The 24,916-nt window shown below is 36.2% G+C and overlaps 1 protein-coding gene across 9 annotated transcripts in view; it reads left to right on the top strand.

The window, feature by feature from the left end:
• ODAD2 (outer dynein arm docking complex subunit 2) overlaps nt 1–24,916 on the top strand; it is a 179,211-nt gene that overhangs the window by 86,221 nt on the left and 68,074 nt on the right. For all 9 annotated transcript variants that reach the window (XM_023256476.2, XM_023256475.2, XM_023256477.2 and 6 more), the window contains one exon: nt 10,250–10,364. In XM_023256476.2, the coding sequence (XP_023112244.2) occupies nt 10,250–10,364 (115 nt within the window). The remainder of the gene's footprint in view (nt 1–10,249; nt 10,365–24,916) is intronic.

Here is a 24,916-nt window from a genome sequence, read left to right as displayed (position 1 = left end):
GGTTGTCTTTTTGCGTTGTTGATGGTTTCCTTTGCTGTATGAAAGTTTTTTGGTTTAATGTAGTCCCAATAGTTCATTTTTGCTTTTGTTTCCCTTGCTTTGGAGACTGAACCACTATACTTAAAATCTTTTTAATTATTTTTCATTTTTAATTAATTTAGGTTATTATCATAGAGTGACCATAAAAAAAACACTGGATCCCTACTTCCTTCTTATAGAAAATTCAGATGATTAACAGATTTAAGTATAAACAAAGTAAGTTATAAGAGAACAGAAGAAACATTCAGTTTTATTATCTTGTAGTGTGGATGGCTATTCTAAGCATAAGTTAAAGGTCAAAATCATAAAAGAAATATTTGATAGATTTAATTACATAGGATTTTAAATCCTGAGGAAGAGTGCAAAGAGAGAGAGAGAGAGAAGAAAAATCTCCTTTGCTTCCACTGGAAATTACCATTACAGTAACTCCTTATTCAACAAATTAGTCGTTAAAGGGAAAGGATTAAACATTTGTTCTGCCTTTCTATAGGGTAACTAAGTCCCCAGTTGATGAGAGGAAGCTCTTCTTTGTAAAAGAATGTCAGTTAATAAATAGAGTAGACAGAATTTTAAAAAATCACTGTAACTCCCAATAAAATAATTCTTTTTGGCAAGGATAATTAATGGATGCTGAAACTTTAAGGTAGTGAAAATGTTCTTGGGACAGGACCTTCTCAGAGTGACAAAGTGTCACCACACAGATTGTTACTTAATGAAAATAGAAACATACGTCTTTATAATGAAGATATATGGTGGTTATAAGTGTAGTTAAACTACCAAACTTGGCATCACTAAGAGTGGAACACCTGGCATTATGAGCCTCTCAGTGTGTTGTGCAGTGTGAGATACATGGTATCACCCATGATGTATTCTGCCAAAAATATGTAATTTGAATCAAACTCACATTTTAGTTCTAGTTTCCTGTTCGTAGAAAACACAGAGAAGAGAGGAGAAATTTAATGACACCTTGAGGAAGACAAACACATTGTGAGACTTGATCTCATTAAAGAGTCAGTGCCATAAACGTGTTCTAGAATAAAAGAGACTTTTAGACATATCAGAAATACAGTGCATGATCCTTGTTTGAAACTAGGTTTTGTTTATAAAGCTCTAAAGGAGGTTTTCAGAGCATTTAGAAATATTTGAATCTGAACTGGATATTTGGTTATATTAGGGAACTAATTTTAACTTTCTCAAATGCAGCAGTAGTACAATGATAGTGTAAAAGATTGCACTTTGTTTTAAAAGATGAAAATTTGAAAATTTTAGTTGTGATTCGATGTGATATCTCTTGTTTGCAAATGGTTTATAAAAATGAACACACATTTATATTGATAGATGACACAAACATGTTAGGTTTTGAAAGTTGTGTTATTGGTATTTATTTTACCATTAAAACTCTAAGTATGTTTGATATTTTGCAGTTAATGGCAAAATCAAGATAGTAGCTAATGCTGGTGACTGGTATTCTTATGATCTGTAGATGTGGAACCAAATTGACATAACTTTTATGGAGAACAGTCTTTTATGTATTAAAAATTAAAATATATAGGGGCGCCTGGGTGGCTCAGTCGGTTGGGCGTCCGACTTCGGCTCAGGTCATGATCTCGCGGTCCGTGAGTTCGAGCCCCGCGTCCGGCTCTGTGCTGACAGCTCAGAGCCTGGAGCCTGTTTCCAATTCTGTGTCTCCCTCTCTCTCTCTGACCTTCCCCTATTCATGCTGTGTCTCTCTCTCTCTGTCTCAAAAATGAATAAACGTTAAAAAAATTTAAAAAAATTATATAGAATCTTTACTGAGCAGTTCCATTTCTCAGTATTTTTGTCCTTAGCTGATAAGCAGTGCATTGCAAAAGGATGCAGGGATGGCCTTTGCAATGTTACTTCTATTCCATTATTATGCAAAACCAGAAAGAACCTAACTTCAATTAGTAAAGGACAGTTAAATATATTATGGTGCATCAATACAGCAATACTATCTAGTCATTAAAAATGATTAGTATAAATCCATATTCATTGACTTAGAGTTTCCATTACATATACTGAGTTTAAAAGGTAGATTATAAAACAGAAGGGGTAGTGAGGGGAATAGGTGTCTTGTCATTGTGGTGACCATAAATACTAACATTTGCGTTGGTCCATTTTGCTGTTTTGAGCAAACCATACCTCAGCTGTTTTAAAAATTTTTTTAACGTTTATTTATTTTTGAGACAGAGAGAGACAGAGCATGAACGGGGGAGGGTCAGAGAGAGAGACACACAGAATCCGAAACAGGCTCCAGGCTCTGAGCAGTCAGCACAGAGCCCGACACAGGGCTCGAACTCACAGACCATGAGATCATGACCTGAGCTGAAGTCAGACGCTTAACTGACTGAGCCACCCAGGCGCCCCTCCTCAGCTGTTTTTAATGAAGTCATCTAGATCATGTGCATTTTTTTACAGAGAAGAAAGAAAAATTATGTCTTATTTGCTTATACAACCAACATTTACTGAGTTGGTTAGGCACTCTACTTCTGTTTTCTCATTGTGTAGTACAAGTGTTGAAGTAGATGTTCTCTAGGATCCAACACTAATATCTGATTAATGTAATGATGACTGAGTAACATTCATTTAATGTTTACTGAAAATGACTAGTTCTCCAAGCCAGGGACTGCACCAGGTACCAGAATACCCTTCCCATAGCCCCATCCCAGCTTCCCTCACCACCACAGGGTTGCTGCCACATGTCACTATCACATGGACACTCTCCTTGCACCCTCCACTTCCATCCCACCACACCTGTCTGTTTCATTTTTCTCCAGTCACTTTTCAACATTTCACACAATATGCAGATTATTTCTTTTCTATTGTGTGTGTTTTCCCAAAAGAATATTAGCTCCATAGAGCAGGGCTTTGTTGGCTTTCAAGGTGGAAAATTCCCCCATGCCTCAAAAATTGCCAGGCACCTGCAGGCACTCTCTTGATATTTACTGTAAGAATTATTTTTTTTCTAAGAAGATGTTTCTAGAACTTTTCTGATCATATTGTTTACACAACTATAAAAGGGTAGACTATCATCCTGTATTACCAGGGCCAAGAAGTTCTGGGACATACCCTTTCCTGGAGCTGTCACATTCACTACTTTTCTTCAAATTTGATCTCACATAGAATTTTTCAAATAATAGAGATATAAAAACCCTGAGAATCTGTAGAGAAGAGTACAGTTCTTTTCTAATTACAGCTTTTCACAGGGTTATTTAATTCTGTCATCCTTTTCATGTTTCCATTTTTATTATTGCCAAGTTGGTTTCAAAACCTATGGATTTCAGTTGCATCCTTTCATGTGGTATAAGAATATTGTGTTCTCCTTAGGCTAACCACATTTAGCAGAAGTCGTTGTCATGTATTAGTATTTATCAGTGTAATTTTCAGTGAAAATTGTGAAATTTTTAGAAATCATGAAAAATTATGGTTTCAAACTAGTTTCATTGGCATTGTCAGAAAGAAACTCTACAACCTTGGCATTGCCTACCATGTGGGCACAGACTCTTCACTTTTGTTCATATATGTGTCCTCAATGGGCGGGCAAGCCAGCCAGACTTCTTAACAGTCTTAGCAAATGTTATGATAACAACAACAACAACAGCAAAATTAAGAAACGTAACAAGCAGCTACATAATTTTTGGCTTGTTTGGATTTAATAGCCAGAATATGAATATGTATTCATCTTTCATCTTTCTAGAACTGTTTTTCTGCCAGCCACACAGTTTGACTTCTATGATGAAGTTGAAGATTTTGGTTTTTTTTTTTTAATTTTTTTTTCAACGTTTATTTATTTTTGGGACAGAGAGAGCATGAACGGGGGAGGGGCAGAGAGAGAGGGAGACACAGAATCGGAAACAGGCTCCAGGCTCTGAGCCATCAGCCCAGAGCCTGACGCGGGGCTCGAACTCACGGACCGTGAGATCGTGACCTGGCTGAAGTCGGACGCTTAACCGACTGCGCCACCCAGGCGCCCCAATTTTGTTTTTTTTTTAAATCATTATTTTTTTTTTTACAGATAGTTATTTATTTACTTAAGTGAGCTCTATACCCAACATGAGGCTTAAACTCAAGACCCTGAGATCAAGAGCTCGGTGCTCTCCCAACTGAGCCAGCCAGGCACCCCGTGAAGTTGAAGATTTTGAAAACACAAGTCAGTTTTGTGTTTATAATGTCAAAGAATTAATGTAAAATTCAATTGATAACAAAAATGGGAAGAGTTTACATACTACTAGAAATGAATCAGAGCAAGATGCTAATGAGATTTAAAAACTATACAAAAGGATATAGAACCATCGCAATGGACAGTGGTGTAAATTAATGCTACCTATAAGACCACCATTGTATATGCAAAAAAACAATAAAGTTATAAAGAAATTCTATGAAAATGTACTTTCAACTGAAGTCAATTTCAAATGAAAACTTACTCTGGAGGTTAGATTTAGAACTTGGACAGGTACTTTGCAAGAATGAGGTTAAAAATGAATGTATTTGTGTTGGGAGAGATTTTTGATTCGTTGCACATAGACTGTCTTGTTTCAGGTCCATTTGACCAATATTTCACTGGCTGTGGTAAGTATGCCTGAAGCACAGTGCATGATTCCTGCTGTCAAGGAAATTACACAATAATTATAATAATGGGGAGGGAAGTATAGACACATCACTACAAGGCAAAGCACTGTGTCATGAATACCAGAATGGGGGAGAGCAAAACTCAAAAGAGGCTTAAGGAGGGAGAAGCCAGAGCATTTGTGGGAGAGGTTTTGTTTTAGACCTTAGAAGATGGGTTATTACAGCAAAAGATGGGGATGGCATAGGGAAAGGCTTATAGCTGAGAACATTTCTATAGCCTGTGAGTAAACTATTGTCTCCCCTTTGTGTTCATATGGAACCCCATGCACACATGTATTGTAGCATTTATTATAATTGATTATAATGGTTTCTTTATCTCTCTCATTAGACCGTACTTTCCTGAAGGACAGTTACAATCCTCAAAATTTGCAGATGCTATATTTGTGAGTTCATATCCCTGCTGAAATTTATTTGTAACGCCCAAAGCAATACTTAACAGCCCTTTCGCATGTGCAGAGCAGGGAAAAATCTGAGTCACCTCATGCAGCTGTCCAGCTGATGCTGAACAAAGCCAGGCTCTGCCTTCTTGTTTCAGCTTTCATACTATAAACAAGTGTCCTTTTTTACAGCCTGTATAGTGCCACATTTTCACACTTCTGTGTTTTGAGTCGGTTATTTTGCTGTTTCAAATGGCCCCTAAGCAGAGTGCTGAAGAGCTATCCAGTCTGATGTTCCCAAGTGCAAGAAGGTTGTGATGTGCCTTACAGACAAAATATGTGTTAGGTAGGAATTGCTCAGGATGAACTGCAGTGCTGCTGGCCATAGGTGGGTCCAGTGTTAATGAATCAACAGTATATATTAAATAAGGTGCTTTACATAGACACACACATAAAACATGGTTATAGATTGATCTGTTGATAAATATGTTCTGACCAAACGCTGTCAGGAAGAAAATTTTGTGTTTCCCCCAAGACCAGTGGTTCAGTATTTACTAATCTCCCGTTTTTAGTGACTTTATAGAACATAAATACCCCATGTAATGAGAATTAACTGTATCTGTTACTTCTGTATGCTGAGCACTTAGTGTTTAGTAGATGGCCCAAGAGTTTATGAGCAAATGCCTGAATATAGGGAATTGGGAGGAATAAATCAGCTCATTGGAAATGTTAAAGACTGAGTTCAGGAGTCAGGGGTTTTTTTTTAATTAAATTTTATTTAGTTAACATACAGTGCAATACTGGTTTCAGGTATAGAATTCAGTGATTCATTACTTATATAAACACTCAGTGCTCATCACATCAAGTGCCCTCCTTAGTACCCATCACCCATTTAGCCCATCTGCCACCCACCTCCCCTCATCAACCCTGTTTTTTCTCTATCATTAAGAGTTTCTTGTGGTTTGTTTCCCTCTCTCCTCTCCCCTTCCCCCCATATGTTCATCTGTTTTATTTCTTAAATTCCAAATATTAGTGAAATCATAGGGTATTTGTCTTTCTCTGATTTACTTACTTCGCTTAGCATAATACATTTTAGCTCTATCCACGTCATTACAAATAGTAAGATATTCTTTTTGATGGCTGAATAATATTCCAGTGTGTGTGTGTGGGGGGGTACATCTTCTTTATCCTTTCATCAGTTGATGAACATTTGGGCTCTCTACATAGTTTGGCTATTGTAGATAATGCTGCTATAAACATTGGGGTGCATATACCCCTTCAAATCTATATTTCTGTATTCTTTGGTTAAATACCTAGTAGTGCAATTTCTGGATCATAGGGCAGTTCTATTTTTAGTTTCTTGAGGAACCTCCGTACTCTTCTCCAGAGTGGCTGTACCAGTTTGCATTCCCACCAGCAGTGCAAGAGGATTCCCCTTTCTCCACATCCTTGCCAACAAATGTTGTTTCTTGTGTTGTTAATTTTAGCCATCCTAACAGGTGGTATCCCATCATGGTTTTGATTTGGTTTTTTTCCTGATAATGAGTGATGTTGAGCATCTTTTCATGTGTCTTTTGGCCATCTGGATATCTTATCTGCAAAAGTGTCTGTTCATGTCTTCAGCCTATTTCTTAACTGGGCTATTTGCTTTTTGGGTGTTGAGTTTGATCAGTTCTTTAGAGAGTTTGGATACCAACCCTTCATCACATATGTCACCTTGCAAATATATTTTCCCTTGGTAGGCTACCTTTTACTTTTGTTGATTGTTTACTTTGCTGTGCAGAAGCTTTTTATCTTGAGGTCCCAATAGTTCATGTTTGCTTTTGTTTCCCTTGCCTTTGGTCACATGTCTAGTAAGAATTACTGTGGCCAAGGTCAGAGATGTTGCTGCCTGCATTCTCCTCTAGGATTTTGATGGTTTCCTGTATCACATTTAGGTCTTTCATCCATTTTGAATTTTTTTTGTATATGATATAAGAGTGGTCCAGTTTCAGTCTTCTGCATGTCTCCATCTAGTTTTCCTAGCACCATTTGTTGAAGAGACTGTCTTTTTTGCATTGGATATTCTTTCCTGCTTTGTCAAGATTAGTTGACCACAGGGGCGCCTGGGTGGCTCAGTCGGTTAAACATCCGACTTCAGCTCAGGTCATGATCTCATGGTCCATGAGTTTGAGCCCCGTGTCGGGCTCTGTGCTGACCGCTCAGAGCCTGGAGCCTGTTTCAGATTCTGTGTCTCCCTCTCTCTCTGACCCTCCCCCATTCATGCTCTGTCTCTCTCTGTCTCAAAAATAAATAAACGTTAAAAAAAATTAAAAAAAAAAAAAAGATTAGTTGACCACATAGTTGTGGGTCCATTTCTGGGTTCTCTATTCTGTTCTATTGATCTATGTGTCTGTTTTTGTTCCAGTACCATACTGTCTGATGAGTATAGCTTTGTAATATAGCTTGAAGTCTGGAATCCTGATGCCTCCAGTTTTGTTTTTCTTTTTCAGGGCTGCTTTGGCAATTCAGGGTCTTTTGTGGTTCTATACAAATTTTAGGATTGTTTGTTCTAGCTCTGTGAAAGATGCTGGTGGTATTTTGATAGGGATTGCATTAAATGTGTAGATTGCTTTGGGTAGTATGCACATTTTGACTATGTTCTTCCAGTCCATGAACATGGAATGCTTGTTCATTTTTTTGTGTCCTCTTCAGTTTCTTTCATAAGTGTTCTATAGTTTTCAGAGTATAGGCCTTTCACCTCTTTAGTTAGGTTTATTCCTAGGTATCTTAGTGGTTTTGGTGAGGAATCAAGATTTTACTACCATACGGGCAATAGGAAACCATTGCAAAGTTTCTCCTGGGAGTACACACATTTATTGAATATGCTAGGTGGTGTGATGGACAGAATGAATATCCCTGGGGCCCTGCTCTCCAGGAGCTATTACAGAAGCTCCAGAAGCTCCCTTAGGAAGATTAATGTCAGAGGAATTTATAGGCTGGATGGACCTGAGAGAAATTGAAGCCCCCAAATCAAGGGTGCAACTACAATAGCCATCCTGATGTGAGGTGGTAAAGACCAGAATTAGGGTGTTGGCAGGAGGAGCAGGGACGTAAGGGGCAGATACTTGGGTTATCGTGAAGTAAAAGTCATCAGTAAATAACTTGAAACAGAGAATAAGGAAAATGGAAAGGACAAAGTTAAACCCCGAAGTTTGCTACCCCCTGACTTTGTTAGCTCCTATATTTACAAATGTGATTCAATCATGTTTTCCTCATCTAAGGTTATTATTCTGTGCTGTGCTGAGTCTTTTAAGGCATCAGTTAATGGGGTCACAATCCTCAGCCCTTACAACTACGCAGCCACTGAGTTGCCTAAGGCTTCAGGTAATGGTTGGGGACAATAGATCTAGCTTTACAATTAATAGTGAATTTTAATAGTTAATTGTGAAATTTTGCCTGGGGGGCCCACACTGAATCCCTCCTTTAAGAAAACCTGGGGATGCATGGGGTGCTCAGTCAGTTGGGCATCCGACTTCGACTCAGGTCATGATCTCACAGTGAGTTCAAGCCGCACATCAGGCTCTCTGCTGTCACTGTCATTACAGAGCCTGCTTCGGACCCTCTGTCTCCCTCCCTCTCTGCCCGTCCCCTGCTCCATGAGCTCTCTCTCAAAAATAAATAAACATTAAAAAAAAACCTGGAAAGGTGTGTCATGCAAATGACTTGTGCTGTATGTCAAGTTATGTCCAGCACTGTACAGTTAAATATTACTAATGCAAGTTTTACTGCTACATTTACAAGAGGGCAGGACAGACCTATCGTTCATTGAGAAATTGCATGTGAATAAATACAGAGACCCAAGGATCAGCAACAATTATGCTTTCAGTGGTATATGTAAAGCAGTAAGATTGTTTAACTTTGTAAAGTAAATCTTTCATTGTGAAGTGCTCAGTCTCTTTACATTTTCCATCAGTTGAGAAATCAAACTTTTTCCGTCAGCAGAAAACTGACAGCTATTGACAGAAAGCTTTAGGTTTAGAAAGCTGAAGTTAAACTTTGTGTTAAAATACTTTCTCAATGTGCATTTTTCTTACTACAAGTCATTCTCTAAGGAGACAATTTATGTCTTACTATAAGCTACTTGCATTAACAATTATTTTATAAGGTTATGCAAAACTGATCTCATACTTGGACCCTTTGGAGTGATACATTTTTCCCCCTGGCAAACTCATCTCAGATAATCAAGAAATGTAGTCGTCTTTATGTCAACTTTCAAAAAAGAATTTGAATGGCATTCTAAGCTGGTAGTATTTATTCTGTCTGGGGCTAAATACTACATGTGTTTAACTCAACTTGAGATTAAAAATCAAAGGAGTTTTGATGTTTTTTTACCTTTTTTCATCTGCATTGAGTTTAACGTATCTTTCCGAACAAAGCCATGTTTGTCGAGGATATTAAGTTTTGTTTGGCCACCTTCTCAACTGCAAGTACTCAATGGACCTTAATGCAAGGTTATGCTCCCTGGACTGATTGATATATAAACAGAAGACAGATGGTGTAGAGATGACTCTGATGATAATTCATTTTTCAGCTAGTCATGAAGATATTTTGATTACAGTGTGTTTAAGTAATTATAACACAGTCTGCAATGTTAGTCTTGCTGGGAAGGAACCACATGGAAAACAAGTTACGTGTTATCCGTGCCTAACAAAGGGTGCACTGTGGTGTAATGATTTTAATTCCTAATGCTAGATTAGGACTGGAGGAGTTTAAAGTATGTCATACGGTAAGGTAAGTCAATTAAACATAGACCAAATAAAAAAGGTAACTTCACAGTTTTGAGGCATAAATATTTGTTTTGGAAAGTATATAGATGTTACTATATGAAAGAAACCAGTATTTTGACATTTAGGTAACAGTCTGTGTACTGCTAATTAAAAAATTACATGGCTTGATTTTGAGTTTATGTGAATCATAATTATCATGGAGCTTGCTTTCTGTGTCATGAATTTAAAACCGAAATCCACACTGACAGTTCAGCAGCATGTTATATTCCTGCTATTGTTAAACTTTTAGGGAAAAAAATCTAAGCAAAATGTTAAAAGGAGAAAAGTAGAGTTGTGTGGATAGAAAGGCCATTTAAGTTTTCATTTTCAGATATTAATTAAAATTTATGCTTCTGTTTTTGGCTTCACAAATAGGATAATTGATCGCTTAGATGGAGTTCGTTTGTTGTGGTCCCTCCTGAAGAATCCTCACCCGGAAGTGAAGGCCAGTGCAGCATGGGCCCTCTGTCCCTGCATCCAAAACACTAAGGTAAGAACAGACTGCAAATCAGCCCATTCTAAAATATCTAATACTGTATTGAATAATGTCATCGCAGGTCACTAGTTACTTTCAACTTAATTTTGGTCCAACTTATCTGGTAGAAAAGTGCTGAATGTTTGTGGCATACGAGCAATGCCTTTTCCTGGTTAGTTTTTAAATGCCAAATCAAAGTAGGCTTAGGTGGCAGTGCTTACCAACTTCTGCCTGGCTGGTGCAATTGAAACAGGTACCCCAGGTGCACTGGGTGGCTCAGGTTAAGTGTCTGACTTCAGCTCAGGTCATGATCTCACAGCTTGTGGGTTCGAGCCCCGCATCGGGCGCTGTGCTGACCACTCAGAGCTTGGAGCTGCTTCAAATTCTTTGTCTCCCTCTCTCTCTGCTCCTCCCCCACTCTGTCTCTCTCTCAAAAATAAATAAACGTTAACAAAGAAAAAGAAAAAGGTACCCCAGGTAAAATCAAGGGGAAGAAAAGTTGACTGTTCTTATCTCTTGGGTGATAAGAAAATTGCCTGTGTTTACCTGCTACTTTAAGAAGCATAAAATTGCTTCTATCTTATTTATATAGCCTGAAATATGACAGTGAAAGATCACTAAGTTCTTTGTTACCTTGAAAAAGTCAAATAATTTCATGAATTCCACTTTTCTTAGCTGTCAGTAAATACTGGATATAAAGCCCAAAAATAAAATTTTTACAAGACAAAAAAAAAAAAAAAAGACTGAAAGTTTCTGAAGTCTTTTAGCTCTTCATTTGTAAATTTTATTATTTTCTTTAAAGATCCCTTTTCAGCCTATTTCTATTATCTTAAATTTTTTTCTATAGATTTGGAGATTGCCTTTTCAGTTCCTGGTTGCTAGAGATGTTTTTCTCTGTTGAACATTTTTATCTAAAGGATTTTATTCCTGTAATAAATCTAACGTGACTCTGAATATCATCCTAAATATTTGTGACTAGCAACAATCTTTTGTAAAAAGTGAATTGTGGTGTGTACTAATAATAGAAGGAGACCTGTTACAAACTGGTCAATAGAACTATTTTTTTTATAGCAAGGACATAAAAATAAGAACACCTCAAGTGTCAACCTACAGGAAAATGGACAACAGGATGATACTATGGTCATACTGTATCATACAGAGCAGCAGTAGAAAAGGAATGTATTTCAGTAATGGATTCATCAATATCAGCACACCTCATAAACATATTGCACAAAAAAACCCCCAAGTTTCAGAAGTAGATACACAATGTAATTCCTATTCTATAAGGTCCAAAGAAAAATTTTAAATGCAGAATTTAAATACTGTTTAAGGAGCAAGGAAGAACCTACTGAGGAAATACCACTACCTATCTTTGAAGGATATCCTTATCAGTTACCTGAGCTAATCAGCCCAGTCCTTCACTTATAAATGTGAACAACTAAGGATCACCAAATATTTAAGGAAGACTAATGGTACTTAAGACAAGCCAGTACTAAAAAGCAGAGTTAACTTCAGAGGAAACAGAGATAATGTAAGGAACAGACTATAACATGAAATTTAAAAAATTTATATCCTCAGAATGAGCAAAAAATTTAGATCCTCAGAATGACCCAAGGGGAATAAATACTATACCTAAAAAGGCTGTTACTAAAAAAAAAAAAAAAAAGATACATTTATAGATTAACAAAGGCTTTTGGAAATTAAAAACATTTGAGAAAACAATAAATTTAATAGAAGAGACAAATATTAGGTATGACTGAGTAGTTATCTGCAAGTTTAAGTCTACTAAATAATAATGTAAAGTAAAAGTAAGAAGAAAATAGCACAAGAAAATACATGAAAGGAAAGAGAGCCATGGAAGGGTAGAAAAAATCATCATAAAAAAAAGGGAAGCATCTGTAAATCGAGGAGTTGAAGAAAGATTCTAGTCTTCAGTTTGAGAAGATGCACTTAGTGCCAAGCAGAAAATACAAAGAGAACTATCTATACCTAGACACAAATTCAAATACGGTGTTTCCAGAAATTAGAGGAAAGGAAAAAATTATATAAGAATAAGGATCACACCAGTATTAGACTCAAAATTGTTCACAATAAATTGTAAAAGAAAATGGAACAAATCCTCTACTGTCTTTAGAGGAAGGTATTTTTATCCTGGAATTCTATATCCTATAAAAACTAGCATTCAGGTGAGTGTGGAGTAAGAACAGAATAAAGACATTTTTCTTTTAGAAATGTCAAGACTCAGGACGCTTATTCTCCATAAACCTTCTCTGAAAAAATAAAAATAAAAAACTGTAGACTATCTTCCAGCAAAACAAAAGACTCTAAGAAGGAGAATAACATTAGTTATAGAAACAATAATAAGCAAATAACTCACTGGAATTGAGTTAAATATAAATTTGTGTTGATAATATGGCTTTCAAATTTTATAAAGTTTTTAAAAAAGAATTTCTTTAAAATAAAGAAATGACATAAAGTAAAATAAAAGCAGACAGTATAATCACAGTAACAATCTGAATTTAAACTACCAGATGATTCCAAAAACATGATACATAGTGTAAAGTAATAGGTAAACACATAATAAAGGTCTTTACTTTTCCTGGAGAAGGATGTTACAGATACTGGTTCATTCTCAATCATCATCAAAAATAAAATCTTATTTAAATATACAGTTTAATTTTGTTTCATCGATGAGATGCCATTGTGTATATAGATACAAAATGAACATAGTGCTATTATTATGTGTAAATTGTGTCCTTTATTCTTGTGGATTTTTAACTCCAAATCTGCCTATTTATCTATCGCTAGCTGTAAAAAGACGAAGACATTCTGTAAGAGACATTTTAATATTTTAATTTTTATTATTCCTGCCTAGGATTTTTTTTTTTTAAGAAAAAGTGAGAGCAGGGGAGAGGCAGTGAGAAAGGGAGAGTATCCCAAACCGGCTCTGCACTGTCAGTGTGGAGCCCAATGCAAGGCTCGAAGCCAAGAGTCAGATGCTCAACCAACTGAGCCAGCCAGGCACCCCCTGTCCAGGATATCTGTCCTGAATATCTGACTGGTCTCCTGTGCTAGCAACCTAAACTGAACCATAGTCAGACACAACCCAACATGTTTGTCTTTTAGCCCTTGGCCCCAGGGCCTAGACTGGATCCAAGCCTCCGTAAAGAGTTCCTACTTGTTCACCTCTGTTGAATCTTACCTGCCCTCTGCACATTCTCTACTGCTACTACCTTAGTGTCTTTGAATTTTTCTTAAGAAGAGGACACCTCGGCCCCCATCTTATCACTCCTGATAGAAAACAAACGCACCATCTCTGCTTGTTCACTACTCTTTTTTTTTTTAATGTTTATTTTTGAGAGAGAAAGACAGACAGAGTACAAGTGGGGGAGAGGCAGAGAGAGAGAGGGAGACACAGAATCCAAAGCAGGCTCCAGACTCTAAGCCTTCAGCACAGAGCCCGACGCGGAGCTCAAACTCACAACCTGTGAGATCATGACCTGAGCCAAAGTCAGACACTTAACCAACTGAGCCACCCAGGAGCCCCAATTGGTTCACTACTCTTACCAATAACTACACTCTTCTGTATGCATTATCATTTAGGTAACATGAACATTTGAAGAATTTTAAACAAGGAAGTGATGTGAGCATATTGGTTAATTAGAAAATATGAGTGGGTGACTAATTAGGCTATTGCAGTGGTTCAGGTGAAAGCAGTTAGAATCTGACCTAACACAGTGCCAATGTGGGCAAACAGAAAGAGTCAATATAAGAAATAATTGTGAAGTAGAATCAGAAATTGGTGTATGATTGGATGTTGGCTGCGAGAAGGAGATCAAGAGAGAGTTTGAGGGGTTTTTTGTTTGTTTTTATATTTTAACTTTGTCAACTAAGAACTAGTAACTTTAAAAACATGAGAACATGATTTGAGGAAAAGATGGTAGATTTGTTTTCATCTAGATAGAGATAGCCAGTCACTTGAGTGTATGAATCTGGGTGTCTGGAGAAAACTCAGGACCAGAGATGGATGGATATGTGAGAATCATCAACATACCAGAGGTAGCTGAAGTCTGAAGGGTAGAGGACAGGCAGAGGGTGTGGAATAAGGGAAGAAGGGTAATGATGAAGAGGAGTCATAGAAGAAGACTAAGGAGTGATAGGTAATAATCAAGAGAGGGTTGGGGCGCCTGGGTGGCTCAGTCGGTTGAGCGTCCGACTTTGGCTCAGGTCATGATCTCACGGTTCGTGAGTTCGAGCCCCTCGTCGGGCTCTGTGCTGACAGCTCAGAGTCTGGAGCCTGCTTCCGATTCTGTGTCCCCCTTTCTCTCCGCCCTACCCCTGCTTGTGCTCTGTCCCTGTCTTTCAAAAATGAATAAACATTAAAAAAAAAAGAGAGGGTGACAAGAAAGCCAAAAAAGGAAACAAATTCAAGAAAGGGGGGAGCATGTTCAATAATATCATTTGCCCCTAGGAGGTTATTTACCTTTGAAAACCAAAACAATTATGAAAAAATATGAAAAAATAAGTGATCATTGTTCATAGACATTTTAATTGAGAACAGAGAATTTAAGTCAAATGGCAGTGGGGTAAGAAATAAGGGGAGAAATAGATGTAAAGATAATTAATAGTTCTTTCTAGAAGTTTAGCTGTTAAGAGAAGGAGACAGTATGAAGTTTAGAAGACACCTAAAGGAATGATTAGTATAGGAAAGGTATGAGAGGGAGGGAGAGGATGTGTGTGTAGCAGATATGGAAGGGAAGAAGGAGGAGAGGGAAGGGAAGGAGAAGGGAAGGAGAAGGGAAGGGAAGGAAGAGGGAAGGGAAGGAAAGCATGAAGCAAGGAAGGAAGGAAAGCGCTCACTATTCCTTAATCTTATAAAGCATCATCACTGAATTCAGAAGTGAGAAAAATATCAAAAGAATCTGAATTAATACCCTTATGTGAATTTTAAAAAAATGAAGTCAGACTTTTCCTAATTGACAATAAGTAAAATTTGGCTGATTATTTCAACAATGAAGACTGGTTTTCTGATTAGGTAATACAGAAGATATATCCATAAAGTAAATTAACTAAATATTCAGAGTCAAAATTTTGATGGCATATATGTAAGACAACATATCTTCTATGATTAAATTTATGATGAACATTTTTAGATATCAATTTGAAATAGATGAGGAGGATACATATGTTTTCAAAAATGTATTTGGATTTGTGAGCAAAAATTTTGAAGACTGTTGGTGTAGTATACTGGTTTTGGCCCTTGAAATGAGAAAGAAGGAAATTTAGAACATCTTTCCTCAAGAAAATAGCCTGATTTGCAAGCCTTTTTTCTTTTTGAAAAATCCTATTTTCTAGGATCAGAAAGTGAATGAATATTACATGGGTCTCTTTCCTGCATCTTTACAAAACAAAATTCATCTTCCCAAGGTAGAAGGATACCTCAGGGGTAGAGTATGAAAGAGGCCATGTGCTCAGAAAGGCAAAAGGAAGAAAGCACATTTATAATACTGAAAAAAATAGCATCTCATAATTTATACATATACCAATCAAACCATGGTTTAAGACCACTGTCTAATAGAACTTTCTATGATGATCAAAATGTACTCTTCAAATATGGTAAGCATTAGCCGCCTGTGGTAATTGAGCACTTGAAATGTGACTAGTATGACTGAGAAACTGAGTTTTTAATTATATTAAGATTTAACTTCATTAAATCATTTAAATTAACCTTAATTAGCTTAAATTTAAATAGCCACATGTAGCTAGTGGCTGTTGTTTTGGACAGCCCAAGTCTGAGATATGCAAATAATGGAGGGTTGTTTTTTTAAGGCAACCCCTGCAAAGAGCTATAAACCTCAAGATTTACATGATTACCTATGGTTACATGCTTACTATGTAAAATATAGAAAGTAAATAAATACAAGGAGCTTTATGAGCTTTTTCCCACAATTTAAAAAAAAATGTTTTTTCATTAAAAACAAAAGCAAAGGAAAAATACTACCTGTAATTTCAGTACTCAGGGATAACCATCACTTAGTGTTAGATTGGGTTTTTTCCTTAACAATGGATTGCAAATATCTCTCTTGTTCTCTATATATGTCTTTTCATACCCCTGTCTAATTCTTGGCTGTGTAGTATTTTGTTGTATGGCCATATCAAAATTTATTTATGCAATTAAATTTCCAATATTAAAGGAGAATGAGGTTAGTGAACAAAAAAAAATGTTAGAGCTTTTCTAAAATGGTCTTTTCACATAGAGAGAGAAAATAAAGTTACCTCTGATCCACTGGTAGAAACCTGAGCATAGTTTCCCAGGGCTTAATCCATAGTTTCCATTAAATAGTTAAAAAGTATAGCCCCACAAAAAGAGACACCACAAAGAAAGAGAACAACAGGCCAATATCTCTTATGAATATAGATGTCAAAATCCACAATAAAATATTAGCAAACTGAATCCAACAATGAATTTTTAAAAACCATTCACCACAATCAAGTAGGATTTTTTTCTTGAGATGCAAGCATGGTTTAATATTTGCAAAATGATCCACGATATGTCACATGAATAAGAGAAAAGAAAAAACCATATTATCATTTCAATAGATGCTTTTTTTGCATTCAACAAAGTACCATATCCATTCATGATACAAACCCTCTGCAAAGTAGGTCTAAAGGGAACAGGGCTCAACATTATAAAGGCCTTATATGAAAAACCCACAGCCAACATCATACTCAAAGGTGAAACACTGAGCACTTTTCCACTAAGGTCCAGAACAAGACAAGGATGTGCACTCTCACCACTTTTATTCAACATAGTACTGGAAGTCCTAGCCACAGCAAGTAGACAACATAAAGGAATAAAAGGCATCCAAGTATGTTAGGGAGAAGTAAAATCCTCACTACTTGCAGATGAGATGTTACTGTATAGAAAACTCTAAAGGCTCCACCAAAAAATTACTGTAACCGATAAATGAATTCAGTAAGGTCGCAGAATACAAAATCTGTGTACAGAAATCTGTTGCATTCCTATGCACTAATGATGAAGCAGCAGAAAGTGAAATTAAGAAAACAATCCCATTTACAACATAATAAAATATTTAGGAATAAACTTAACCAAAGAGGTGAAAGACCTGTACTCTGAAAACTATAATACGCTAATGAAAGAAATTCAAGATGATGCAAAGAAATGGAAAGACATTCTATGCTTATGGGTTGGAAGAACAAATATTGTTAAAATGTCTATAGTATCCAAAGCAGTCTACACATTTAATGCAATCCCTATCAAAATACCAACCACATTTTTCACAGAGCTAGAACAATCCTAAAATTTGTATGGAACCACAAAAGACCTTGAACAGTCAAAGCAATCTTGAAAAAGAAAAATAAAACTAGAGGTATCAAAATTCCAGATTTCAAGCTGTATTACAAAGTGGTAGTAATTAAAACACTATGGTACTGGCACTAAAATAGACACATAGATCAATGGAATAGAACAGAAAACCCAAAAATAAACCCATGGACACAAGGTCAATTAATCTTTGATAAGGGAGGAATGAATATCCAATGGGAAAAAGACACTCTCTTCAATGAATCGCTTTGGGAAAACCGGATAGCCACAAGCAAAAAAATGAAAACTGGACCACTTACTTTCACCGTACACAAATATAAATTCAAAATGGATTAAAGAACCAAATGTGAGACAGGAAATCATAAAAGTTCTTGAAGAGAGCACAGGCAGTAATCTCTCTGACATTGGCTGTAGCAACATTTTTCTAGGTATATCTCCTGAGGCAAGGGAAATAAAAGCAAAAATAAACTATTGGGACCATCAGAATAAAAAGTTTCTGCACAGGAAGGAAACAATCAATAAAACTTAAAGGCAACCTATGAACTGGGAGAAGATATTTGCAAATGGCATCTCTGATAAAGGTTTAGTATCTAAAATATATAAAGAACTGATATAACTCAATACCCAAAAACCAAATAATCCATTTAAAAAATGGGCAGAAGATATGGACATTTCTCTAAGACATACAAATGGCCAACAGATCCACGAAAAGATGCTCAACATCACTCATCATCAGGGAAATGAAAATCAAAACTATAAACAGATACCACCTCATACCTGTCAGAATGACTAAAATCAAAAACAGGAAACAGCAGTTGCTGGTGAGGATGTGGAGAAAAAGGAACCCTTTTGCACTGTGGGTGGGAATGCAAACTGGTACAGCCATTGTGGAAAACTTTATTAATGTTCCTCAAAAAATTAAAAATAGAACAACCTTAAAATCCAGAAATGAGATTACTAGGTATTTTCCCTTAAAATACAAAAACATTAATTCAAAGGGATACATGCACCCCTATTTACAATAGCCAAACTATTGAAAACAGACCAAATGTCTATCGATAGATGAATGGATAAAGAAAATGTGGTAGATTTACACAGTGTAATATTGTTCAGCCATAAAAAGAATAAAACCTTGCCATTTGCAACAAGGATGGAGCTAGACAGTATAATGCTTAGTGAAATAAGTGAATCAGGGAAAGACAGATGCCAATGATCTCACTCATAACTGGAATTTAAGAAATAAAACAAATGACCGAAGTAAAAATAGAGACAAACCAAGAAACAGACACTTCAGAACAAACTGATAATTACCGAAAAGGGGATGGGGCGGGGGGATGGAGAAAATAGAGGATGGGGATTGAAGAGTACGCTTATCAGGATAAAAAATAAATAAATGAAATGATATGATGGGGATTGAGGAGAGCACTTGCTGTATGAGCACCAGGTGTTGAATCACTATATTTTGCACCTGAAACTAACATTACATTGTATGTTAAGTAACTGGAATTTAACACTGAATCGCTGTATTTTGGAAGTGTTGAATCACTATAATTTGCACCTCAAACTAACATTACATTGTATGTTAAGTAACTAGAATTTAAATAAAAACTTAAAATCATTTCAAAAATAAACAAATAGATGATAACAAAAAACAGAAAAAGAAGTAGTATGGCCCCATAGATGAATTTGTCCAGAGAGTTTCTACTTTAGTTAACACGGTCATCCCTAGAGATGTTTCCCTCTGGGACTCTCAACTCTTCATCCAGATTTATGTTGTAAAGCAGGTTGCATAGTACTTAGCTCTTTTCACACTAGACTGTCATTCTACTGTTTTCACCATAACCATCATTATTTATATGTGTAAACTATAGCCTTTCACATACATCATCTCAATTAACTGTGCAACCAATTATTTTTGCTTCTGAGGAGAAAGTCATCAGAGTATTTAATAACTTGCTCATGATCACATAACTAGAGGTACAATATGAACCCCAGTTCTGCCCCCACATCCTGTGCTGTGGTTCCACCACAATACAGCTGCCACCCACATCAGCAAGCAAGTCTATACAGTTTTCATTTCATTTCCAAGAAGATTTTTCTGGGCGGTTCCTTTGTGAAGAAAAGCCCCAGAAAAATTGCTCCAGAAAATACGGGATTTCCCAAAAGTCTTAGGGCTGTTTTAAGCTTTGAGAACTTCAAAAATGTAGATACTGCAAGCTTTAAAAAATATATCATTTAGTATACCGCTTTAGAGGGGTATTTAAAAAATATCTTTGGTGTGCCAAAGACATTTAAAAAAAATCTATGGTGGGTACCATTGATTATGTTGATAATGGGAGGCACTGTGCATGTGCGTGGACAGGGTATGGGAAACCTCAGTACCTTTTGCTCAGTTTTGCTATGAACATAAAACTGCTCTAAGTAATAGAGTATGTTTAAAGAAAGAAACTTTAAAAATCTCTTGAAATTTTCATTATTTAACTTTCTCTAAGTTTTAGAAACTTTGAAGTAAAATTCTACCTTTAGCGTTTTGTTTCCATCAGTATTTGCCATCTTCAGTGAGAGAAACTAAAAAGTTAAAATTTAAAAAAACGTGCTTTTCATAGGTCACCTGGGTGGCTCAGTCGGTTAGGCATCTGACTGGCTCAGGCCATGTTCTCATGATTGGTGAGTCGGAGCCCTGCATGGCGCTCTGTACTGACAGCTCGGAGCCTGGAGCCTGCTTCGGATTCTGTGTCTCCCATTCTCTCTCTCTGCCCCTGCCCTGCTCAGACCCTGCTCATACTCTGTCTCCCTCTTTCTCGAAAATAAATAAACATTTTAAAAAATTAAAAATTCACAAAAAAAGTGCTTTTCAAAAGTCACAAAAGAATTGAAAATGAAATGCATATCATCAAATTTTCAAGTTTTGAAGCATTTATACTTCTGAAATACAGTAGAAGCCACACTAAGACATTTGGGTCTTGCTGTATCTATTTTACTAAGTTTTCGACAATGTTTTATATTTTATTGAGTAATCCTTTTCATGCTAAACCAATTTAATAATTCAAATCCATTAATTGTTGATCTCTTTGGTTTTTCAATGCTTATGTCAAAAATGAATCACAAATCAAGAATAGAAAAAGTTTTGTTTTGGTGTTGATCCCATTTTTAATCTATGACATAGTAACCTGAGGATTGAATCAGTTTTGGGTTTTTTTATGTTTCTTTTTGAGAGACGGAGAGAGTGCTCATGTGTGTGTGTGAGGTGGGGAGGGGCAGAGAGAGAGGGGGACAGAAGACCTGAAGTGGACCCTATGCTGACAGCACAGAGGTGGTTGTGGAGCTCATGTTATCAGGAACCGCAAAATCATGACCTGAAACTAGCATTACATTTTATGTTAAGTAACTGGAATTTACTTGTTAAGTAACTTGGAATGCTGCTTAACTGACTGACCCACCCAGGCACCCCAGAATCAGTTGTTATCCCTGTTTCATCCATGTATTATACCCAAGCAGGTACAACATCTTCTATTACTTCCATTGGCTTCCTTGAAGTGTGAAAGACAGCCATTGCATATAAAATGATGCCTGAGAGGAACATGTTGTAATATTAATAATTGGACTGGCTTTACACTTCTTAAGCATTTACATTTAAATTTTCATTTTGCCTTGAAGAGCTTTGTGACAATACATGCATATAATAAAATTAAAGGTTAAAATCAATATAATTAATATAACAGTAAAAGTTAGCAATGATTTAATTTAATCTCTAGGCATATCTTCACTATAACTTCATTAATTCAACATTATTTAGCACTGTTGGCCAAACCCTTTGGGGGTGCACATTACATTCTGTATGCCTTTTTAATATCATCGTAACAAAAATGTGTAACATTACTCAATTAAGTTTCCAGTGTTAAAATAGAGAATGAGGTTAAACAAAACAATTGAGCCTTTCTAGAATGTTCTTTCACATAGAGAGAGAAAATAAAGTTACCTCTGACCTATTGGGAGAAATTCAAACACAGTACCCCAGGGAAGTGTTTTATAATTCACATTGCATCATAGGTTAAAGGGTAGTGTTTTCCTTGGTGGTATGAAAAATAATAGTGCATTTTATAATCAACTGCCTTTTTGGATTAGCTGAAATATTATGCGTAAAGATACTTGTAAATGTCTGTATGCAAGGAAGTTATGTGTAGTTGGGACTTTTTTAGGGTCTCCTGTATTTGACGTCACCCTCGAAAACTTATCCCACTTGATTATATTCAATTTAGCATTTTCAAGTAGCAGTTTGGATATTCTGTTGTTTTTAGGTTTTCTAATAAGATTGTGAGTTCTAAAGGAAAGTAGAGGCAGGAAACATTTTTTGAAAATGCTGGGTATCCAGCTTGCAGTAAAATAATGAACTAGAAGATATCTTGCCAGATATTTTGGTCCATTTTTCCCTCCTCCTTCCCCCCATTCAGGTAAGTTAATGACTGCACTTTCTAGGAAAAATTGCCTTTTATTTTGTAAGAAAGGATTTCCACATTTTTTTCGCATAAGATGTTTTGTAGGTCATTTAGGCTTATTAACTTCTGAATGATAGGATTTGGCACCATTTTGAAATAAAGGACTTCTTTGTCTGGATTAAGAACACTGACAGAAATGCTGCAGAAATAAGCCATTGTCAATTATAGCTAAGAGCAACACAAATGGGAAGAAAGCATAAGCCAAGCCTCCAGACAAGTTATGGCAACCTCAGGGTCCCTGCCACGGCTGTCTGTCAGGCATCATGAAACCTAAGTGCACTCTGTATGAGTCCATGTGGAATGGATGTGGTGAAATGTCAACTGTTCAAAACAGATGTTATCCATTTTTTATATTTTTAACAGCATGTGTATGAGAACACATTTTCAGATCTATCTGCTAAGAAAATGAGATGTGAAAATTAGTTCTAGTGAATGTATTGCATCTTTTCTTATAAAGGAATATTTAAAGCTACCTATCAGTGAGTGAGCCAGGCAGCAAAGTACCAGAATCAGAGACTTTGGTAATGAACTGTGGGATCGTTGAGACAAAGATTCGTCATGTAATTTTGCATTGTAGTGGCATTATAGTTGCTGTTAGATGCACAGAACAAATGGAATGTGAGATCTTTGTAATAAGGAGGATTGACACTTTCACTGGTAGACCAGTGTCTCAATTAGAAGGCATAAAATTTTCCTTTGTTTTGAGAAGGTCAACATAAAAGTTTTTGATAGCTTGTGAGTGATAAGGAAAATGTGCCAAGTGAAAAATATATGTTTTGCAAGCTTAATAACTATTTGTCCATTCTTTCTATGATTGGAAAATCAGAATGTGAAATATGAATCTGCTTTATGCTCCTATACAAAACTTGAAAGAATAAGACAGAAAATAAGCATCTTCTGTTAGAAAACTACCCAATGTTCTTCAGTCTACCAAGAACTGAAGAACAGAAGGCTGACTGAAAGTGAACTAATCACAAAAAACTCATTGCATATTTTTCTAAGTAACTTTATTTAACAGTGCACCACTTTACGGTGAGTTTTTTGTGTTAGGCTTAAGGAAAGTTTGTTGTTGTTTTTTTCCAGTTAAGATTGCTAAAAAGAATAGAGATCCTAATGACCTCTGTCTACAGTGATGTTTATTTGGTAAATTTCATGAACTGCAAGTATGGTTGCACACAATTAAGTACTTTGTGAAAAGTGTGAGAGATTTGTAAATGGAAGTGAAAAGCTGTTCCTTTCAAGCTGAATGATCAAACACATTTTTGGAGAAAAACAGTGGTTGAACAGGTGTTCAGTATTACGAACTTGTAATGTAAAGAACGCAACAGCTGAGTCTGGCAAGAGTCCATACATTAAATTCTTTGTTCTTAAGAGGCAAAACTCTGTTGCAGAAAGTCAACTGAAATTTGTGCTCCATGAACAATAAGGTATTGAAAACTACAGAAACTCAAATAAAAAATATATCATTACATCGCTTCTAATCTCTTTCATGTCTTTTCCCAGCATAAGAATCATTTTCTTTCTTAAAATATCATTGCATTTTTCTGTTGTTCTTTTTTTTTATTGTTGCAAGATAGTACTTGATTTTCTTAATTCTGTTTCTTTTCATTGATTTTAGAAAGTTTTAGTAAGAAAAACTAAAAGCTTAAATATGTTTGTATTTTTATAAGGCAATTTATATTAAAATTTTATATCATAACTACCACTTAGGAATTAGATAGGAAACAGGTAGTCTCGTTTTAGAATAAATACTCTGAATGTGTAGTAAGCCAATTATAGAACTAGGAAGAAAACTCAATTTGTCTTCCAAATCAGTAATACATCCATGAGATCATTTGGCCTTGTAACTTTTTAAACTTCATTTTGCCACTTGTTTAGAAGATACCATCTGGTTCTGAATTTTGATCTTGGAGAAAATAATCTAGTGATTTTGAAACAGTGGCCTAAGGATCTCCTCTAAACAGAGAAGCTAATCAGAGACATTTCAGAATGTTTCCTCAAAAGAGAAGAGAAAAAGTTCCTTTCTGTGAGGTTGGAATACATGCTTTGGCAATTTTAGCTAGGAATGTTGAGCACTGAGTGTGGACGAGGCCAATTTCTTGACTCCAGGTGTGACAGGACACAGCTGATCAAACAGGACAGGAATTTGACATCACTCTCTGTTTAACTTCAGCCGTCCAATGACCCATGCCCAATCAGGAAGCCAAAGAGAACCTGGAGAAGGCATGTGTAGGGGTATAGTTACATACTAAGAATACTGCCATAAACATGGTTTATGAGCTTTGATTTGGTCATGTTTGGGCCCTAGAATGTATAGTTGTCTAACAATATGCCAAAGAGGCTATGCAGTTTTTTTAAAAATCTAAAATCTCTTTTAAAATGTAATCCGTGTTTGTGTTCTGCCTCCCTATTTGAGGTCATCTGTCATTTTTAAGTCACCAAATAGTTCAAAGTATACTCATCTGGCCCTCAGTTCCTAAAATCCTAAAAGACTAAAATGAAATGTATTACAAGTATTTTTTTTCTGCACGTCAGATTTTCAAGTGGGGACATGAAGCACAAAAACCGTAGTGAGGGTATTAAACAGCTTATCTTCAGACTATAGCCAGAAGGACCACCATGTAAGGTCAAATCCGTTGCTTTCACCTGGATTCCTCTCTGGCTCTGCTATTGCTCTCCTGTTCCATATGCCCTGCTTCTCAGACCCTACTCTGAAAACTGCTGCA

Source organism: Felis catus, chromosome B4 (genome assembly GCF_018350175.1).
Source record: "Felis catus isolate Fca126 chromosome B4, F.catus_Fca126_mat1.0, whole genome shotgun sequence".
Lineage (NCBI taxonomy): Eukaryota > Metazoa > Chordata > Mammalia > Carnivora > Felidae > Felis > Felis catus.
Note: the sequence above shows the minus strand (reverse complement) of the source record. Positions and strands in the feature narration are given on the sequence as shown.